This window comes from Rosa chinensis, chromosome 1, assembly GCF_002994745.2.
Source record: "Rosa chinensis cultivar Old Blush chromosome 1, RchiOBHm-V2, whole genome shotgun sequence".
Classification (NCBI taxonomy): Eukaryota; Viridiplantae; Streptophyta; class Magnoliopsida; order Rosales; family Rosaceae; genus Rosa; species Rosa chinensis.
Genome location: NC_037088.1, coordinates 59,779,149 through 59,799,127, shown reverse-complemented (window position 1 = coordinate 59,799,127; position 19,979 = coordinate 59,779,149). Strand labels below are relative to the sequence as shown.

Genomic DNA, 19,979 nt, shown 5'->3' with positions numbered 1-19,979 from the left:
TTTCTCGTATCTTAGAAGAAGAGGTGCTGGGTTGATTGTGACAATCAGAGATGCTTTTCCTCTAACACCAGGTAAACAAAGGTACTACGTTGTTGGTCTCTGTTTACCTTTGTGAATTTTTTATGCAGGAGGCAGTATTTGTTTGCATATATGGTACTTTTGAGAACAAAACTCTAATATGAATTGGACCAGTTTTCCTTCTCTGATAGTTCACATATTATCTGGAAATTGACATTATCAAATAGTGAAGTGAAGCTTTAAGATTATCTTATTTGGTTTAACCAAAGCCTTGGAGTAATAAAATAGGGACTGAACTTGGAGTAACACGATACATATTCTTATGCTACAAGCCTTAGAGTAAAAAAAATAGGGACTGAATTCGTGAGTTATTACACGATACATATTCTTAAGCTACAAGCCTACAACATTTGCTAGCCCTCATCCGCTCTCTGGAACAAGAAACTCCAAACCTAGAAATCGAAATCAAGCACTTGCACAATTTAGCATCAGGAAGAAGACGTTCAGGTTATCATGCTGCCTTTAGACATTTCTAGTAGTAGCACAACTTCCCACTGTTAAATAACTCAGAGTATCGCTTCCCATGCCATAATCTGTAAGTTATTTGCATAATGAACATAAGGATTAGCACTAATACACTAGAATTTAGAAGAAGAAAAAAATATCATTGAAATGCACCCATTAGAAAGAAGTAAATTGAGAAGAAAAAAAAAAGGGAAAAAAGAAGAAGAAGAAAGTAAATCAACAGCACCTGTTGTTTATCTTCTTGGTCTCTCTCGATTGATCACAACACCAATGTAAGCAATTTGTATACGGTGGAGATCCCTGAGGACATTCTCCATGCACATTCTATTCTTTGGTGATTCCTCCGAGCACGCCAGTCCTATCTCAAAGATTGAATGTATACACTTCCACACACTTGTGTCCATCTTGCTTAGGTTCTCATAATCTCTATTTTCCTCTTCTGCTTCAATTTCATTGTTATGACCTCTACGCATGTAGTTCACTTCATTTCCTGCAGTTGCTGTAGGAGCTGTCTCTTCTAGGGTGGCGAGAAGAGCAGCGTCCACAATCTGCACAAGCCTTCCTGGTAATGCCATCTTAACAAAGTCGCGGAGTTTCAAACCGTCTATGAACATTTCATCGGTGGGCCTCCTTCCTGTGAACATTTCCAATACAAGAATCCCATAACTATACACATCTCCCTGTCTTGATGCCTCTACACCACTTGCGTACTCTGCAAACTCGGTGTATAGTCAAGTATGTCAGCTAGCTGTGTATATATTATATACTTTTGTCAGTTTGTGAACCCTTCTACAATTGTTTCATTAGAACCCATTACTTATCCATATGCATTCAGCGAAAAGAAATAAGAAATTATCCATATGCAAGAAAAAGTTAACTTGATAGTTAGAGATATTGATGATATTTGTTTAAGAAGTAAGAACTGGTAAGTTAAATTTTCTACTTAAATTAATGCACTTTCATATACACACACATAGTGGAAAATGTTACCTGGAGCAGCATAGCCGATTGTTCCCTTTATTCCAATTGTGCTACTTTGAGTTTGCGAGGACTCTGTGGTGGTTGAGATGAGTCTGGCTAAGCCAAAATCACCTACATGAGCAACCATATCATCGTCAAGAAGAACATTGCTTGGCTTCATGTCGCAGTGAATGATTGGAGGTTCACAATGGTCATGAAGATAACATAATGCAGAAGCCACATCAACAACAATATTCAATCTTTGAAGAAGGGTCAAACTCATTGATCCGTTTTCTCTGTGCAGCCACTCCTCTAAACTTCCATTTGACATATATTCAAAGATTAGAGCTTTGAATTCAGTACCATTGTAATCCATGCTGGAGCAGCAAGTTAAGATCTTGACAAGATTCCGGTGCCGGATATTTCTTAGTGCTTTGCATTCTACCGTGAAACTCTTAGAGGCCCCTCTCTGTTGAAGGTTGATGACCTTCATGGCAACTACGTTCTTTTCTCTGTGATCAAGAATCCCTTTGTATACAGAGCCAAAACTGCCTGATCCAATTAGAGTGCTCGGAGAGAATCCACCAGTAGCTTGATGAAGTGTCTTGTATGAAACCTCTGGAAAGAAGTTGATTGATGAGTCCACAGCTAATGGTTTCTTTCTCGATTTTCTCCTCCAATAAAGAGTAAGCAAGACTGCAAACACAAAAGAGCATCCAGCCACTAACGAAATTGTGAACTTTAGTTTGAATATTCTCTGCTTTCTGATAGGGCATGCTGGTAGCTGAAATTCAGAAACATCACCGCCACAAAGTTTGCTATTTCCAACCAAGGATGTTGCGCTTGTGTTTCGAAAGGCTCCTTCTTTTGGTACCTCACCTTCCAGATTATTGAAAGACAGGTTCAAATATAGCAACAAGGTAAGTCTTTGGATATCCTTTGGAATTTGACCTGACAAGTTATTTCTTGAAAAATCCAAGTACCGAAGACCTTTCAAAGAAGCCAGAGAAGAAGGTATCATACCTTGAAAGAGATTCCCTTGTAGGTAAAGAAGTTCAAGGCTCATACAGTCACCAATGACTTCTGGAATTTCTCCGGTAAAATTATTTTCAGAGATGTCAAGGGAAAAAATATTCTTCAGCTTACCCACTTCCACAGGCAGGTTGCCAGTTAGTGAGTTTCGTGATAAGCTGAGAGAGACAAGGGAGGAAAGACCAATCACGTGTGGGGGTATATCTCCACTTAGCCTATTATGTGATATATCCAACTTTTGCAAAGGTTGGCAGTTCCCAATACTTGGAGGAATGTTTCCTTCTAAGTGATTTGCTGACAAGTTGAGTAGATACAATTGAGTGAGGTTTCCTATGGACGATGGGATCCGTCCTGATAATCTATTACCTTGAAAAGCCAATGCTTGCAGCTTTTGTAACTTGGCAATAGAGGTTGGAATGGCACCTCTGAATAGGTTATACTCGAGGCCCAAGGCTATTAAACTGTTGAGATTTCCTAATGTTTCAGGGATCACTCCTGATATTTGATTGCCTTCAAAGAAGATTGCAGTCAGTTGAGTTGACAAGTTGGCTACAGAGTTGGGTAAAACACCTCCAAAATTGTTGGAACCCATATCAAGGGTATCCAGTTTGCTGCAATTGACCAAGGATGTTATAAAATCCAAGTCATTAGCAGAAAAACTTCCTAGATAATTTTCACTTACACTGAGCCACTGGAGATCCGGAAGATCTCCAAAACATTTGGGAACTTGCCCTACAAAATTATTATCCCCAACATCAAGTACATTAATCTGAGAAGCATTGGAAAATGAAGATGGGATTTGCCCAAAGAGTTCATTTCCGCCGACGTACACTTCTATGAGATGTGGCATGTTGAGGCCTATGGCGGGTGGAATACTGCCCTTAAACTTGTTAGATGTAAGTATGAAGGACTCCATAGATGATATGTTAAAAAGGGAAGGAGGTATCATACCAGAGAGTTTATTGGCACCAACGGTAAAAAAAAATAAGTTGCTCAATCGGCCTATCTCCTCTGGAACGTTGCCCACCAAATTGTTAGATTCTAGACCAAGGAAACCGATTGATGAAAGATTTCCCAAGGAAGGTGGGATGCCTCCTGTCAATTTGTTTTCCTCAAGACCTATCAACTCAAGCTTCACCAATGAGCCAAGGTATGGTGGAATTGTGCCTGTAAGACGGTTTGACCATAAATCTATGTGACTCAGTTCCGGGCAGGAGGTCAGGTTGACTGGAATTCCCCCTCCAACATGTTTCGACCCAGATTGAGAAGGTGCAGTCTGTGCAAATGATCAAGTTGCTGTGGAATCTTACCAGAGAAGTTGTTGTTTTCAAGGTCGATGGACCTTAGAAAAGAGAGGTTGCCAGTGTAAGGTGATATGGTTCCATGCAAATCAGAATGAGAAAGGTTCAAGGCTACTACTCTCTGATGCCTTGAGCCGCAGGAAATCCCATGCCAGTTGCAAAAGTGAAGGGAGTCATTCCATGTGTTCAAGAACCCTAGTGGGTCAGTGATTATGGATTCTTTGAATTTGAGTAAAGCAAATCGATCGGTTTCATTTCCAAATGATCTTGCAATAGTGGTAGGTAGGAAGAAGTTCATAACAAGGAGGAGATGGGTAATCACATGAAGGGATTTAAACCAAAATGCACATAGCCTGGGTTCATGAAGCTCCATTGAGTTTGCAGAAGCGGGAAGCTAGCTGGTGATGCCAAAATTATGCAAGGCGGTTTAAGTTAAATGAGCTGAGGAAGACGGACATCAAATTCTGGGTACTGTGAACGAGACTTGAAATCAGCCATACAAGTAGGCAGTCTTCACTCCTATAAAAAAAAAAAAAAAGTAGTTTTCCACTAACAATAATCAATTGATTTGTTGTAATGCCTTTTAAGATTTAAAACAAGTCCATCCGTTGGGGTTGACATGTCAATACTATTAACTATTTTTTACCTTTTATTTCCACCATTTAGGAGATACTGTTCACAAAATGTCACTTTTGGGGTCAATTTATTAATCTGCCAACTAACATTCGGTGACATTTTGTAAATAGTATTTGACATGGCAACCAAAATGGTGGAAATGAAAGGCAAAAAACAGTGAATAGTATTAACCTGCCAACCTCAACCGGTGAACTTGCTCTTAGGTTCCGGTTTAGGGCCATCCCAGCGCACCGAAGTAGTCTTCCACTAACAATAATCAATTGATTTATTGCACTAACAATAACAATAATCAATTGATTTATTGCAATGCCTTTTAAGACTTAGGTTCCGGTTTAGGGTCATCCTAGCGCACCAAAGTCTTCATAGGAATGACTTCTTCTTTTTTTGAACAATTAACATACGAATGCTTAAGAACGGATCCCTGACTTATTATGTGATATATACATCTCCTGCAAATTTTTGTAGTTTCCATTGCTCGGAGGAATACTTTCTTCCAAATTATTTCCATACGAGGTAAGTCATAGATTCAAAACTTATGAACAGATTCAATGGATCCAATATATGAAATGTGCACATAAAATTAAAACACCAATATGCTAACGATCGTTAGTGTGAACGTAACAAGGATGCAGACGATGAACGGTAACAGCTATATGATTACGTAAGTACCTAACCCGGACTTCTTAACTGCTTATAGTATGAACGTGGCAAAGTCATGAACAAAAGAGATATCCTTTAGTCTGAAAGCATAAACTCATAAAGATGATCATAAAGTTGCAAATTATTGGTCTAATATGGAGGTTTGCCGTCCACTGCTTTGTTGAATCCTGATTCATTGCAGCTTAATTATACACGATAGAAAATGCCAGACTTCTTTGTTGGGTTTCTGATTGAAATTCCATAATTGCCGGCATAGACATATTTTAGGCGTGGAAAATAACATACGCTTGGGGGGATCTCTAACTAATGTACATTGGGGTTGGAGATGATTGCCCTATTCGGCTTCAGCGTATGTTTCCTATGGAAGAAGGATCTTTCCTGGTAATCTGACTAAACCCAATCTACGTTGTTGGTCTCTATTTACCTTGTGTGAACTTTTTATGCGGGAGGTAGTATTTGTTTGCATAGCCCTTTTGACTTTTGAGCCCAAAAATCTAATATGAATTGGGCCAGTTTTCCTTCTCTGATAGTTCACATATTATCTGGAAATTGATATTATCAAATAGTGAGGTGACGCGTTCTGATTAGCTCAGTTTGGTTAATCGGAGATTACTCTAATAAAATAGGGACAGAATTCATGAGGTATGTATTCCTGAATTATAGGAGTTATTTTAATGAATATCACTAAAATAAGGACTAGTTGAGAACTTTTATAATTAACTGTTTAGGAGACCCACTTTTCTATTCTATTACAGCAAATCAACCGTTAAATGTTTATATATGCATGAGTAGATTATTTCTGAAAATTTTCTTCCAAATTGCTAATAGTTAAGGTGTCAAACTATATCAAATCAATGGACGAACAAAATCTGTTAAACATGAACTATTCATGTCCATAACTGATAAATCACGATTATAAATACCTTAATGATTTTCAATTAACTAATTACATATAAGTTATTGACAAAAGATAAATTAACAGATACATCATTTAAAGATTGAATTAAACATATAAGGATTAAATCTTACAAATAAGGACAATTTGCTCTCTACTTACCACATGTCATGAGTTAATTTACTTTTCTACGCTTAACTACTTCTTTTGACTTCTAATCTCTCTATGTAACTTCTAAAAAAAAATCCAGAGAGAGAATCTCATAGCTCTTCATCAAACTTCTTCTTCTTTTTTATCACTGAATGTGTCGTTGGTTCAGTAGCAGCTTCATTTGCAATAGCGGAAGCAGTGGCAGGAACAGTAGCAGTAGCAGGAGCAGGAGCAGGAGCAGTAGCAATTAGATCTGTCAATCCATGAATGAAATTGAAAATATAGAAAGTCGCATTATTCTCACAGCAAGATTACCAAACCAGTAGCAATGAGTAATAGTAATCAACATGCCAAAACAAAAGGATTTTGTATAACAACAACCTCATTGACGACTTTCATCAAACACCTGATGTGCATGAGTTCCTAACCCACCAAAACAACACCTTACTGGCTCACTTAAAATAGGAAAGCAACAAACACAACACTCAAACTAAGGATCTTTGAAGCAAGCAAATCTTTCGATATAACACCAAACAGTTCAAAAACCAATGATTACCAACGACCCTTTATGCAAGATGAAAAATTTAACTACAAAGAATTTACTCTGAAGAAATATTTTCAAGAGTTAAATCTTTTAGTGACAATTTAGAGATGCTTTCTCTAGAGAGCTGAGGAGAGGTCAATTTCACATTTGTCCATTTCTGAAAAACACCACAAAAAGGCAAAGGATTTGAGTAAACAAAAATGACCCAAGATATCAGATTAAGAGAGAAAAAGAGAGAGAAAGACGCACCCAAGACCAGCTGTCAGGCTTGAGGTGATTGTAGAGCGGTTTGACAATAGCGAAGAGCGAGCATTGATGCTGAGCACGAGGCTGGCATTAGGGTGTTGGGTGTTAGGTTAGTGGCAATACAGGTAAAATTTGATGAAAACTGAGCATTTTGGTCATTTTCTATTAAAATTCGGAGTTAGATTTGCATCATTTTGTGTTTGGGTTTGGGTTCATATCCTTATTTATATAAATCTAATTGAATGTGGGTTTTTTGTGTTTATATCTTTAGTCTTGCACTATTGTGTAATTTCTTAATTTTTAATTTAATTAAAAAATTATATATATAATCTAAACATAAATATTTATACATGTTGCGATTAATTTACTAAAATATAATAAAAAATGAGTGTAACAAAAATATTCTCAATTAATCCTACTTTAGTGGTCTCATGAGAGTTAGAATTAGAGTCAAATTTGTTATGTTTTAGTCTTCTTAACTAATTTCAAACAGCTAAAAGTCTCTCTCAAAGCGCCGCTATGGACGCCAGAAACCCTAAAACCCACACCAAAACTACTGCAAGGCACAATCGCGATACGGCTACCCCAACCATGGAGGATGTGACGGCCTCCTTCGCGGCATCCCTTGCCCTTGCCTTGAACGAAGTAGTTGATCTCTCCTAATCTGCGAACTCTGCTGCACGTCGAGGATCGCAAGCATACCTGCTGGCTCGGCCGCTCACCACCAAACCTGCTCCACTGCAGGACATTCGACGTTTCTTTTGTCGTGTATGGGTTCTGGAAAAGGATTTTAAAATCCAAGAGAGGCCGGAAAATAGGTTCTTCATTGCTTTCGATCTCAAACGAGATCGTAACAAAGTGTTACGCGGAGGGCCTTGGCGCTTCAATCAAGCTCCAGTTGTCATACAGGAATATGCCGGGATTGCACCGCCACACTCGGTAGCCTTGGATGCTTTGTTCTTCTGGGTGCGTATTACTAATATACCACCTCTCATTGAAAACAAGGACACCATCAAAGACATTGCTGCCATTGCTGGCAGGTTTATCAAATTGGATGAGAAGCTGTTTGACACTATGGGCAATATTAGGGTTAGGGTTTCACATGCCCTATCCAAACCCTTCTTTCTGAAGAAGCGTGTGAAGTTGGCCCCGGGAGTTGAGGAAGAGATTGCTTTCTTCTTTGAGAACCTTATTGGTAAGTGCAACTATTGTGATTTGCTTTTCCATGAAAATGGGATCTGTCCTGCAATAGATAGCAAAGTCCATCCAAGAATGGATATGAATCCTACGCAAAGAAGGCTGGAGATCACGGGTCCTTCTAGGAGCTTTGCACAGAGTCAGTTTGCAAATGGGGTTTTCACATTCCAGGGCATCCAGACTTCGATCCTACCCCCAGTTGCAAGATCTCTCTTTCACCCGAAAGAGCAGGGTGGCCGTAAGCCTGTCCTATTACGGAGTTCGGACACCAGATCATCCCTCAGTTAAGACGAGGAGGCTCCCACTTTGGCTTTGGTCCCAGTTGAAGCAGGGGCTCTTTCCAAGCGTGGCAGGCAGCCTTCCGAGTATCAGTCCCCAAAAAAGCTCAAGATACTTCTCCTGGAGTTATTCACATCTGTATGCAACGGTGCGGCTCCAACAAAAAAGCTGAAGAGGCCGAAGTTTACCTCTAAATTGAATGCTAGCTCATTGGGTTTGATTGAAGCTCCGGACAGTATTCTAATACCAAAGTCTGAGGTGGCTGGTATTAAGATTGAGCAAACGGGGGATTCCCCCGCCCCCGCCTCAAGTTTCTCCCACGCCCCCCGCCCCCATCTGGGGATATTTTCCAATGGGGATACCCCGCCCCCGCCCCCGCCCCCCGCATTGGTCAATTTCAGATTTTTATCTTTTCAGATTTTTTCTTTCCTTTTTTGACAACAAATAAATTTTTTTATTTTTTTTATTTTTTTTGACAAACAATAAATTTTCTCTATATGAGTACTTCAAAATCCGACTGAATAAATGTTATAAGAAACTACTTAATCATATTAATAGACAATTAATAATCCGACTGAATACAAAAGTTGGTGATCCATTGAAATTCTACTTAATAATCGTACATTAATCATTCTAATCCCCAAAATCCTACATTCATCAAGAATTCTGTCTTCTTCCAATGTCAATCATAAAGAGTAACGTTATCCTTCATGGTCTCGGCTAAGTCAAAATCATCATCAAATGTGCTATCGCCTTTTGAAGTAAGTCCTGCAGCTGATAAAAGAAAAAAATAATTTGTGTAAAAAGAGTATGAGTATGCATATATAATAAAATTATTATTATTGTATACCTTTCATTTCATTCCACATCCAGTCTCGGGCGCACATAAGAGCCTCCAAGGTGTCTGCATGTAGACGGCTCCGATGGGAGCTCACAACTCTCCCACTAGTGCTGAATGTCGACTCTGAAGCAACAGTGGATATCGGTATAGCCAAGATGTCTCTCCCCATGGCTTGCAATTTTCTTGACTCAAATTCATCGAAATCATACCCTCCAACCTTGACAGATGCAGACCCATGACCCTTTTTTCTTTTATTTTTCAACTCGGGGCATGATTTATGATGTCCATGTAAACCATGTGTCCCTATTCTGCCCCCACCAGCTATGACTTTACTACAATACTTGCAAATACACTTTCCATCTGCTTGTTTTGTAAAATGATTCCAAATAGCTGAAATCTGTCTCCTCTTCTTACTATCTGCATCACCTTGAAGCGTTGACTCTATCTCATTTTCATTTGAGATTTCAATTGGTTCTGCTCCACTAGCCTCTGTGTATGTCTGTTCCATATTTATACACCTGTCAATCATACAAAAAATGTCAGTTCAATTGGTTCTGCTCACTGAAAAATCAGTAGATATAGAGCTTACAAAATAGAGATTATACTGTGCAATACAAACTAAACTACATAAAGAGCTATAGTACAGATTATGAGCAGTCATGATTCTAATGTATAGTAGCTCATACGACCATGCATCAGAGTCATTTAACTTCTATCATATTTTTGGAAGCTTTTGGTGTTCTGTCACTAAGATCAATAATTGGTTGAAAAACCTGGACCTAGTTGCTCATCCTACCTCAACCGGTTGAATCATATGTAATTGCCAATACTAGTATGCATTTACTTGTCAAATCTGACACCTAAACGAAATCTTGAAAATTTTGAAATTCATCTACACATATAAAAAGAATATCGACTTATCCATATTGCAATCATAAATAAACAATAACAGAGATAAGAATCATACACCCAAGTTTTTCCTCAGCTTCAGTGTGCAACAAAAGCGTCCCTGCCTCTAACCAATGCATAAAGGCAAGCAGCGAAACCACAGTCTGCGTCTCAGACTTCCAATCACCATGATATCTAAACAAAAGCAACACATCAAAAGCCAGTCCCAAAAGCAACACATCAAAAGCCAGTCCCAAAAGAAACACAGTCTGCCTCTATCATAACTAATCATACATTTCCTTTCTTTTTCTATCATAAACAGAAACAAGTAGAGCTCAAATTCCACCAGCCTATAACATTTCCACAGAAATCCGAAAGCTAAACTAAACTAAAAGAAATGAACCTTCTCTTCTGCAAATTGGGGCTTGAGCTCGAAATAGCTACCTTTGACCTCTCACTTAGATCCCTCTTCAGTCAAAACACGAACAGAGCTCTAAACCCTTAAGCCCAGATTAACTTCTTTACTCCTCGATTTCTCAGAATCCAAAACATCCATGCTTTCAAGTGAAGAAGATACTCTAAACCAGTTCAAGTGAAGAAGAACCCTTAAGCCCAGAAAGAAGGGAAAACCCAGAAGAATGAGACAGAGGTATAGGCAAGAATGAGGCGGCTCTTCTCATTGAAGGTGGGAAAGAATGAGACGGAGGTCTAGGTTTTCTGTTTTTAGAGATTGAAAAATAATAGTTCTTAATTTAAAAAAAAAAAAGGTGAAGTGGGGAACCCGCATGGGTAATGGGGAACCCCGCCCCCGCTTGACAAATGCGGGGAAAACCCGCGGGTACCCCCCCCCCCACCCCCGTTTGCTCATTCCTAGCTGGTATTGCCGAAACAAAAAGAAGCGTGGAAGACCTCTTGGTGCAAAGAACAAGAACCCCTCCAAACAGAAAAAGGTTGCGGATGCACAGGAAGCTTGCTTCGCTTTCCTCACCAAACCTCCTAGCCCTAGTGTCAAGGGCAAGGAGAAAATATAGGGTTTTTTGTTTTTTTTGGAGCTCAGCCTATTTCCTATGTTTTACTTCCATAGATTATAGGCTTGCTTTTAATAAGTGAGCATGAGTGTTCGTTAATGAGTGGTACTAGTTCTATATACCACGTTTTCTTATTTGCCCTCTGTTTTTCAAGGCAGTGGAAAAGTATGTAATGTACTGCTCTAGCTTGAGACTATTAATGAGAAATATTGTTTTCATTAAAAAAAAAAAAATGAGAGTTAGAATTAGAATTAGAACTTAGAAGGTGTACAAAGCCTACAACATTTGCTAGTCTCCATTTGCTCGAGAGTGGAAGGCTTTGCTGAACTGATTGGGATTCTGATTCTTCGTCCAGATCTTCATTCAAATTGTCAGAGCTCTCGGCCACCATCCGTTACTCTGTTCTTCTTCGTCTTCATCGTCTTCTTCTGCTCCCGAGGCTTCCTTCAAATCGTTGCCGGCTGTCGAGTTGCCCGAGCACGACTCTTCCGCCGTTGAAATCGATACTTCCGATTCTGACTCCAACTATCCTCCCCAGAAGCTACCGGTAACTGTTCTCTCTCTCACATAGTTGTAAAATTTCCCGTGGTTCTTGACCTGGATGAGACGCTAGTATGAGTCGGCGAGCTTGCCGGCGATAGTTCGGACACAAGCGACAGAAGGTGGGTTGAAGTGGTTTGAGCTCGAGTGTATTTCTTCGGACAAGGTGCTTTGCTTGACTAGCACTCATTTTGTTCGTCATTGTGAAATTGATTTAGCTAAAGTTAGGTTGTGTTGATTCAAAATGTGGAGTTGATGTTTGTTTACATGATGGGGTTTAGGGGGTTTTGAAGGAATGCAATGGGAAACTGAAGGTGAATTATGTTGCGGTTTTTGAGCGTCCGGCCGGGGTTGCATGAGTTCTTGAAACAAGTACATGGGTTTGCCGATCTTGTGTTGTTTACTGCTGGACTTGAAGGTTTGTTTGCTCGTGATTTTACAGTTTCTTTTTCAGTTTTATGCTTGATTTTCGTCTCCCTTTATGGAATGTTGAGTGTTTTGAATGGTAACAGGTTATGCTAGACCACTTGTTGACAGAATAGACGTAGAGAACCTGTTCAGTTTTAGGCTTTATCGGCCTTCAACAACCAGCACGTAAGTTCATCTTTCTGTATTTGATCCTTTTCTGTAGATACGTCTCCTCTCTTTTCTCAAAATTCATCACTATTGATAGGGAACACTTCCTCCCAAGTTTTATATCTATTTAGGTTTCTTCTGTCATTGACTACTTCAACTTGACATTGGTTCTTTAGATTTTGGTTTCTTAAGCATTTGCAGACATTGAAATTTTATGGTTGGCGTATTTAGTTTATTAAGAGAGGAATGGTTTTGGCATAGATATCATGATATTATACATCTCGTACTTCAAAGTATTGCTGTTGAGCATCAGAGAAGCTATGTTACCAAGTTATAAGCGATAGGTTCATTTTGGAGCAGCCATAAGCAAAATATCACTGCTTGCTGTTAATGGCCTCATAGAAGTTCCTATGTATGTTTTGTGGAGTCACTTGAATGACGGTGTAGGGTGCAGACATATCAGAAATTCTAATTTTATGTCTTGCACACTTACCACACTTTTTATGTCGCCAAGGCTTTCTGCTTCTAGTTCTTTTCCCAACTTGTAGATGTAGCATATAGTTCACGGTGAGTTGGTGACCCTTGGTTCCTTAAGTATTTATAGAACATTTTGTTTGAATTGCCCTTGTGTTGTTGTTGGTTAAGACTGAGTTTGGTAATTGGTAAAACCTCTGATGCTGGATGCATTAATACAGGGAATACCGTGAGCATGTCAAGGATCTCTCTGGCCTATCAAAGGATATGGGCCGAATTGTTATTGTTGACAACAACCCTTTCAGTTTCATGTTGCAACCTTTGAATGGAATTCCGTGCATTCCATTTTCTGCTGGGCAAATACATGACACACAGGTAGGAAGATCCAATTTTGTGAACTCTTTTACACTCAATACCTCTTCACTGGTCATCACTTATCTTCCACTTCGTCGCCCCTTTGTCTCTTTTCATTTCCTCGCACCTTTGTTTTTCAGCTTTTGGATGTTCTTCTTCCACTGCTCAAGCACCTATCGCTACAGAAAGACGTGAGACCTGCGCTTTATGAGAGGTTTCACATGCCCGAATGGTTTCAAAAGCAGGGAATCCCTTCAACTAGTTGGAAATAGTAGGGTTGGCAGATCAAGCTTGCAATTCTCAGCAGTTAGTTTGTTCAAGGCAGTGTCATCATCGACTCCCACAATTCTTCTGTACAGCATCACTGTGTACACTGCAAATTTGTTGATACAAGGGTGTACTTTCACTAGAGGTCTAAGTGTTGCATCTCACTGTCGTATACGGAAGCCATTATTTATTATGTAGATTTGTTTAAACCCTGATTCTTGTGTAACTTTGTTTATATGGTTGCTGTTAGTTCTCTTGGATGCCTTAGCATTTTGTTAGAATTTTGTGAAATTGTTGCCAATAATGATGAGTAGTTTACACATCCCTCCTCATCAATTTCACTCATTTTTTCATTGCTTGTGTACCTTCGTTGTCATTTTTGTTTTCTGTACTATATAAATTAGCAAGCATTAGGTATTCTGATTGTTTGATATTAACAGAGACTAAAACTAGTTGGGTTCCCCGTCTGCATTTCACACAGGAAGCACAGATTTTGTGAGTTTCACATGTCAAACCTCACTGCTAGTGTAGATTACTTGAGGAAAGGGAAAAGGGAAAAGAATATTGGCCAAACTTTCATCTGATACATTAAAGAGCAATTTACCAAAAGACGTCTAGACCTTTCCCTAACTTGATTTCGTATGTTTCGTCTGAAACTCCTATTTTTCAAGGTTGTCTTCGCGTAATTGTGTTTCATAAGCTTGGAACCTTTGGATTAACTGGAAATTAATGGAAGTACTGGCACTAGTTATAAGTGATGAAGTCTGAAATCTTCTTTCGTGCAATCCTTTACAGTTTGATTCTAAGTATTGCTATTTCTCGTATCTTAGAAGAAGAGGTGCTGGGTTGATTGTGACAATCAGAGATGCTTTACCTAGCCTCTAATACCAGGTAAACAAAGGTACTACGTTGTTGGTCTCTATTTACCTTTTGTGAAATTTTTATGCAGGAGGCAGTATTTGTTTGCATACTTTTGAGAACAAAACTCTAATATGGATTGGACCAGTTTTCCTTCTCTGATAGTTCACATATTATCTGAAAATTGATATTATCAAATAGTGAAGTGAAGCTTTAAGATTATCTCAGTTGGTTTAACCAAAGCCTTGGAGTAATGAAATAGGGTCTGAATTCGAGAGTTATTACACCGATACATATTCTTAAGCTACAAGCCTACAAGATTTGCTAGTCTCCATTCGCTATCTGGAACAAGCAACTCCAAACCTAGAAATCGAAATCAAGCTCTTGCATCAGGAAGAAGACGTTCAGGTTATCATGCTGCCTTTAGACATCTCTAGTAGTAGCACGACTTCCCACTGTTAAATAACTCAGAGTATCGCTTCCCATGCCATAATCTGTAAGTTATTTGCATAATGAACATAAGGATTAGGCACTAATACACTAAAATTTAGAAGAAAAAAATATCATTGAAATGCACCCATTAGAAAGAAGTAAATTCAGGAAAAAAAAAAGGAACAAAGAAGAAGAAGAAAGTTTTTTTTTTTTGGCTGAATAGAGGGTTAAGAAAGGCAATGAACCTCCTGGTCAACAGCACCTGTTGTTTATCTTCTTGTTCTCTCCCGATTGATCACAACACCAATGTAAGCAATTTGTATACGGTGGAGGTCCCTGAGGACATCCTCCATGCACATTCTATTCTTTGGTGATTCCTCCGAGCACGCCAGTCCTATCTCAAAGATTGAATGTATACACTTCCACACACGTGTGTCCATCTTGCTTAGGTTCTCATAATCTCTATTTTCCTCTTCTGCTTCAATTTCATTGTTATGACCTCTACGCATGTAGTTCACTTCATTTCCTGCAGTTGCTGTAGGAGCTGTCTCTTCTAGTGTGGCGAGAAGAGCAGCGTCCACAATCTGCACAAGCCTTCCGGGTAATGCCATCTTAACAAAGTCGTGGAGTTTCAAACCGTCCTTGAACATTTCGTCGGTGGGCCTTCTTCCTGAGAACATTTCCAATACAAGAATCCCATAACTATACACATCTCCCTGTCTTGATGCCTCTACACCACTTGCGTACTCTGCAAACTCAGTATATAGTCAAGTATGTCAGCTCTCTGTGTATATATTATATACTTTTGTCAGTTTGTGAACCCTTCTACAATTGTTTCATTAGAACCCATTACTTATCCATATGCATTCAGCGAAAAGAAATAAGAAATTATCCATATGCAAGAAAAAGTAAACTTGATGTAGTGAGGGATATTGATGATATTTGTGTAAGAACTGGTAAGTTAAATTTTCTACTTAAATTAATGCACTTTCATATACACACACATAGTGGAAAATGTTACCTGGAGCAGCATAGCCGATTGTTCCCTTTATTCCAATTGTGCTACTTTGAGTTTGCGAGGACACTGTGGTGGTTGAGATGAGTCTGGCTAAGCCAAAATCACCTACATGAGCAACCATATTATCGTCAAGAAGAACATTGCTTGGCTTCATGTCGCAGTGAATGATTGGAGGTTCACAATGGTCATGAAGATAACATAATGCAGAAGCCACATCAACAACAATATTCAATCTTTGAAGAAGGGTCAAACTCATTGATCGGTTTTCTCTGTGCAGCCACTCCTCTAAACTTCCATTTGACATATATTCAAAGACTAGAGCTTTGAATTCAGTACCATTGTAATCCATGCTGGAGCAGCAAGTAAAGATCTTGACAAGATTCCGGTGCCGGATATTTCTTAGTGCATTGCATTCTGCAGTGAAACTCTTGGAAGCTCCTCTCTGTTGAAGGTTGATGACTTTTATGGCAACCACGCTGTTTTCTACCTGATCAAGAATCCCTTTGTATACAGAGCCAAAACCGCCTGATCCAATTAGAGTGCTCGGAGAGAATCCACCAGTAGCTTGATGAAGTGTCTTGTATGAAACCTCTGGAAGGAAGTTGATTGATGAGTCTAAAGCTAATGGTTTCTTTCTCAATTTTCTCCTCCAATAAAGAGTAAGCAAGACTGCAAGCACAAGAGAGCATCCAGCCACTAACAAAATTGTGAACTTTAGTTTGAATTTTCTCTTCTTTCTGATGGGGCATGCTGGTAGTTGAAATTCAGAAATACCATCGACACAAAGTTTGCTATTTCCAACCAAGGATGTTGCGCTTTTGTTCCGAAAGGCTCCTCCTCTCGGTACCTCACCTTCTAGATTATTGAAAGACAGGTTCAAATATAGCAACAAGGTAAGTCTCTGTATATCTTTTGGAATTTGACCTGACAAGTTGTTTCGTGAAAGATCTAGATATTGAAGACCTTTTAAAGAAGCCAAAGAAGAAGGTATCATACCTTGAAAGAGATTCCCTTGTAAGAAAAGAAGTTCAAGGCTCAAACAGCCACCAATGACTTCTGGAATTTCTCCAGTGAAATTATTCTCAGAGATGTCGAGGACATAAATATTCTTCAGCTTACCCACTTCCATAGGCAGGCTGCCAGTTAGTGAGTTTTGTGACAAGTAGAGTGAGACAAGGGAGGAAAGACCAATCACCTGTAGTGGTATATCTCCACTTAGCCTATTATTTGATATATTTAACTCCTGCAAATATTGGCAGTTGCCAATACTTGGAGGAATGTTTCCTTCCAAGTCATTTCCTGACAAGTCGAGGTGATACAACTGAGTGAGGTTTCCTATGGAAGATGGGATCCGTCCTGAAAATCTATTACCAGTTAAAGCCAGGAATTGCAGCTTTTGTAACTTGGCAATAGAGGTACGAATGGCGCCTCTGAACAGGTTTTCTTCCAGGCCCAAGGCTATTAAACTGTTGAGATTTTCTAATGTTTCAGGGATCACGCCTGATATTTGATTGCCTCCAAAGAATAATCCAGTCAGTTGAGTTGACAAGTTGGCTACAGAGTTGGGTAAAACCCCTCCAAAATTGTTGTCACCCATATCAAGCGTGTCCAGTTTGCTGCAATTGACCAAGGATGTAATAAAATCCAAGTCATTAGCAGAAAAACTTCCTAGATTATTGTTACTTGCATCGAGCCACTGGAGATCTGGAAGTTCTCCAAAACATTTGGGAACTTGCCCTACAAAATTATTTCTTCCAATATCAAGACTACGAAACAGAGAAGCATTGGAAAATGAAGATGGGATTTGCCCAAAGAGTTCATTTCTGCCGACGAACATTTCTAGGAGATGAGGCATGTCGAGGCCTATGGCGGGTGGAATACTGCCCTGAAGGTTATTATATCCAAGTGAGAAGGACTCCATAGATGATATGTTAAAAAGGGAAGGAGGTATCATACCAGAGAGTTTATTGTCCCCAACGGCAAAATAAGATAAGCTTCTCAGTCGGCCTATCTCCTCTGGAACGTTGCCCACCAAATTGTTAGATGTTAGACCAAGCATACGGATTGATGAAAGATTTCCCAAGGAAGGTGGGATGCCTCCTGTCAATTTGTTATACTCAAGACCTATCAACACAAGCTTCATCAATGAGCCAAGGTCTGGTGGAATTGTGCCTGTAAGACGGTTTGACCATAAATCTATGTGACTCAGTTCTGGGCAGGAGGTCAGGTTGACTGGAATTCCCCTCTCCATCATGTTGTGACTTACATTCAAATAGCGCAGGCGGAACAAATGATCAAGTTGCTGTGGAATATTGCCAGAGAAGCTGTTGTTTCCAAGGTCGATGGACCTTAGAAAAGAGAGGTTGCCAGTGTAACGTGATATGGTTCCATGCAAATCAGAATGAGAAAGGTTCAAGGCTACTACTCTCTGATGCCTTGAGCCGCAGGAAATCCCATGCCAGTTGCAAAAGTGAAGAGAGTCATTCCACGAGTTCAACAACCCATGTGGATCACTCGCTATGGATTCTTTGAATTTGAGCAAAGCGATTCGATCAGTTTCATTTCCAAATGATCTTGCAATAGTGGTAGGTAGGAAGAAGTTCATAACAAGGAGGAGATGGGTAATCACATGAAGGGATTTAAACCAAAATGCACATAACTTTTGTTCATGAAGCTCCATTGAGTTTGCAGAAGCAGGAAGCTAGCTGGTTATGAGAAAATTAAGCAAGGCGGTTTAAGTTAAATGAGCTGAGGAAGACGGACATCAAATTCTGGGTGTAAGAGACTTGAAAGCAGCCCTGCACTAGCTAAGTGGATCAAGTAGTCTTAGCTTCCACTAACAATAATCAATTGATTTGTTGTAATGCCTTTTAAGACTTAATTTACGGTTTAGGAGATAAGTTAGTGTACTAGTGGGTATGAGATACCCTTATTTACAAGTATTTGAACCAAAATTACAACATTGTGAACAAAAGTTACCATATTCATTTACACTATTTACATATAGTTAAACAAAAATTACAACATTGACAACGAATTTGTTCAAAAGCTTGTAAAAATGTCGTAAGAAGCGTAATTACCATTATTAGAATTAAGATTACAACATTGACAACGAATTTGTTCAAAAACTTGTAAAATGTCGTAAGATGTGTAATTACCATTATTAGAACTAAGATTACACAAAGTATGACTCAAATTACAACTTTGACAACAAAATTTGTTCTCACTTTTGTAAATGTGGGTATGAGATACCCATCACTACACTAGAATTTCCCATGGTTTAGGGCAATCCCAGCGCACCAAAGTTGATTATTTTTACATAGGAATGATTTTCTTTTTGAACAATTAACATAGGAATGATTAAGAATGGATTCCCGACTTATTATTTGATATATCCATCATCTGCGAATTTTTGCAGTTTCCAATACTCGGAGGAATACTTCCTCCTAATACATTTCCATATGAGGTAAGTTGAGAAGGACCTTTCCAGATAATCTGTTGTCATCTAAACCCATTCTTTGCATGTTTTGTAACTTCCCGATAGAGCTAGAATTACACCTGTGAAACGGTTACTGTTCAACCCCAAGGCTATTAAATTGTTGAGATTTTCTAATGTTCTAGGTATCAGTCCTGACTCCTGATACTTGTTTTTATCCAAGGTAGAATTTAGTGAGTTGGTTTGACAAATTGGCTTCAGAATTAGGTAAAACCCCTCTTAAATTATTAACTCTCACAAAAGCATTTTCAGTTTGCTGTAATTTGCAAAGGATGTTAATAAAACCCAAGTCATTAGTTGAATTTCCCAGATAATTGTTACTCAAATTGAGTGACCAGAGAACTGGAAGATCTCGATCCCATACTTTTGGGAATTTGCCCCCAATCTATTTCTGAAATATAAAGTCTTTGGAGCTGAGAAGCATTGTAAAATGAAGAAGGAATTGTCCCAGAGAATTCGTTTCCACTAAGGAATATCTCTTGGAGATTAGGCATGTTTTTTTTTTAAGAAAAGGATAGCTTCATGACTAAAGGTCAGAAGACATGTACATTAGATGCTTGATACGCTAAGAAAAAGCGTGCAATTTAACCCTGCAAAATGTAGTTGTCAGTATAGAATAAGTAGGGATCGTTCAAACCGGGGATTGAAGGTACACCTGTAATTGCAAAAATAAATAAATAATTAATAAAAGTAAAAAGTATTATTTACAAAAATAAAACAAAGAAAAGAAATATATACAAGTAAACACAAATAAGGGGGTTTTA

General features: G+C 38.9%; 3 protein-coding genes across 7 annotated transcripts; 1 reads left to right on the top strand and 2 right to left on the bottom strand.

The window, feature by feature from the left end:
* Positions 1-278: 278 nt before the first annotated feature.
* Positions 279-4,295, bottom strand: LOC112182978 (probable LRR receptor-like serine/threonine-protein kinase At3g47570). Of its 2 annotated transcripts, XM_024321566.2 has the most exons (4): positions 2,527-4,295; positions 1,534-2,382; positions 770-1,255; positions 279-611 (listed from the first exon to the last, which is right to left on the bottom strand). In XM_024321566.2, exons 1-3 carry the CDS (start codon positions 3,482-3,484, stop codon positions 777-779), a joined length of 2,286 nt encoding a protein of 761 aa, XP_024177334.1. In that variant the 5' UTR covers positions 3,485-4,295; the 3' UTR covers positions 279-611; positions 770-776. The 2 variants fall into 2 exon arrangements, with proteins under 2 accessions (XP_024177334.1, XP_024177333.1); XM_024321565.2 differs by having other exon boundaries at positions 1,534-4,295.
* Positions 4,296-11,495: 7,200 nt separating this feature from the next.
* On the top strand, positions 11,496-13,747 carry LOC112171082 (CTD small phosphatase-like protein). The gene is made up of 5 exons (XM_040512639.1): positions 11,496-11,906; positions 12,022-12,158; positions 12,253-12,334; positions 13,012-13,165; positions 13,285-13,747. The coding sequence occupies exons 2-5, from the start codon at positions 12,062-12,064 to the stop codon at positions 13,414-13,416; spliced, it is 465 nt and encodes a 154-aa protein (XP_040368573.1). The 5' UTR covers positions 11,496-11,906; positions 12,022-12,061; the 3' UTR covers positions 13,417-13,747.
* Positions 13,748-14,594: 847 nt separating this feature from the next.
* Positions 14,595-18,462, bottom strand: LOC112182977 (probable LRR receptor-like serine/threonine-protein kinase At3g47570). Of its 4 annotated transcripts, none has more exons than XM_040512638.1 (4): positions 17,676-18,452; positions 15,723-17,456; positions 14,964-15,449; positions 14,595-14,763 (listed from the first exon to the last, which is right to left on the bottom strand). In XM_040512638.1, the coding sequence occupies exons 1-3, from the start codon at positions 18,397-18,399 to the stop codon at positions 14,971-14,973; spliced, it is 2,937 nt and encodes a 978-aa protein (XP_040368572.1). In that variant the 5' UTR covers positions 18,400-18,452; the 3' UTR covers positions 14,595-14,763; positions 14,964-14,970. The 4 variants fall into 4 exon arrangements, with proteins under 4 accessions (XP_040368572.1, XP_024177331.1, XP_024177330.1 ...); XM_024321563.2 differs by having other exon boundaries at positions 15,723-16,574; positions 16,716-18,450; XM_024321562.2 differs by having other exon boundaries at positions 15,723-18,454.
* Between the last annotated feature and the right edge of the window lie 1,517 nt (positions 18,463-19,979).

What these genes read in the sequence shown, in the direction of transcription:
- LOC112182978 (XM_024321565.2), bottom strand. Translation starts at nt 3,484, where the DNA reads ATGATACCTCCTTCCCTTTTTAACATATCATCTATGGAGTCCTTCATA. An exon ending in AATCGGCTATGCTGCTCCAG is followed by an intron (nt 1,256 to 1,533) that starts GTAACATTTTCC and finishes CCGAGTTTGCAG; the next exon opens with AGTACGCAAGTGGTGTAGAG.
- LOC112171082 (XM_040512639.1), top strand. Translation starts at nt 12,062, where the DNA reads ATGTTGCGGTTTTTGAGCGTCCGGCCGGGGTTGCATGAGTTCTTGAAA. An exon ending in GTTTACTGCTGGACTTGAAG is followed by an intron (nt 12,159 to 12,252) that starts GTTTGTTTGCTC and finishes GAATGGTAACAG; the next exon opens with GTTATGCTAGACCACTTGTT. An exon ending in CGGCCTTCAACAACCAGCAC is followed by an intron (nt 12,335 to 13,011) that starts GTAAGTTCATCT and finishes GCATTAATACAG; the next exon opens with GGAATACCGTGAGCATGTCA.
- LOC112182977 (XM_024321562.2), bottom strand. Translation starts at nt 18,399, where the DNA reads ATGGAGCTTCATGAACAAAAGTTATGTGCATTTTGGTTTAAATCCCTT. An exon ending in AATCGGCTATGCTGCTCCAG is followed by an intron (nt 15,450 to 15,722) that starts GTAACATTTTCC and finishes CTGAGTTTGCAG; the next exon opens with AGTACGCAAGTGGTGTAGAG.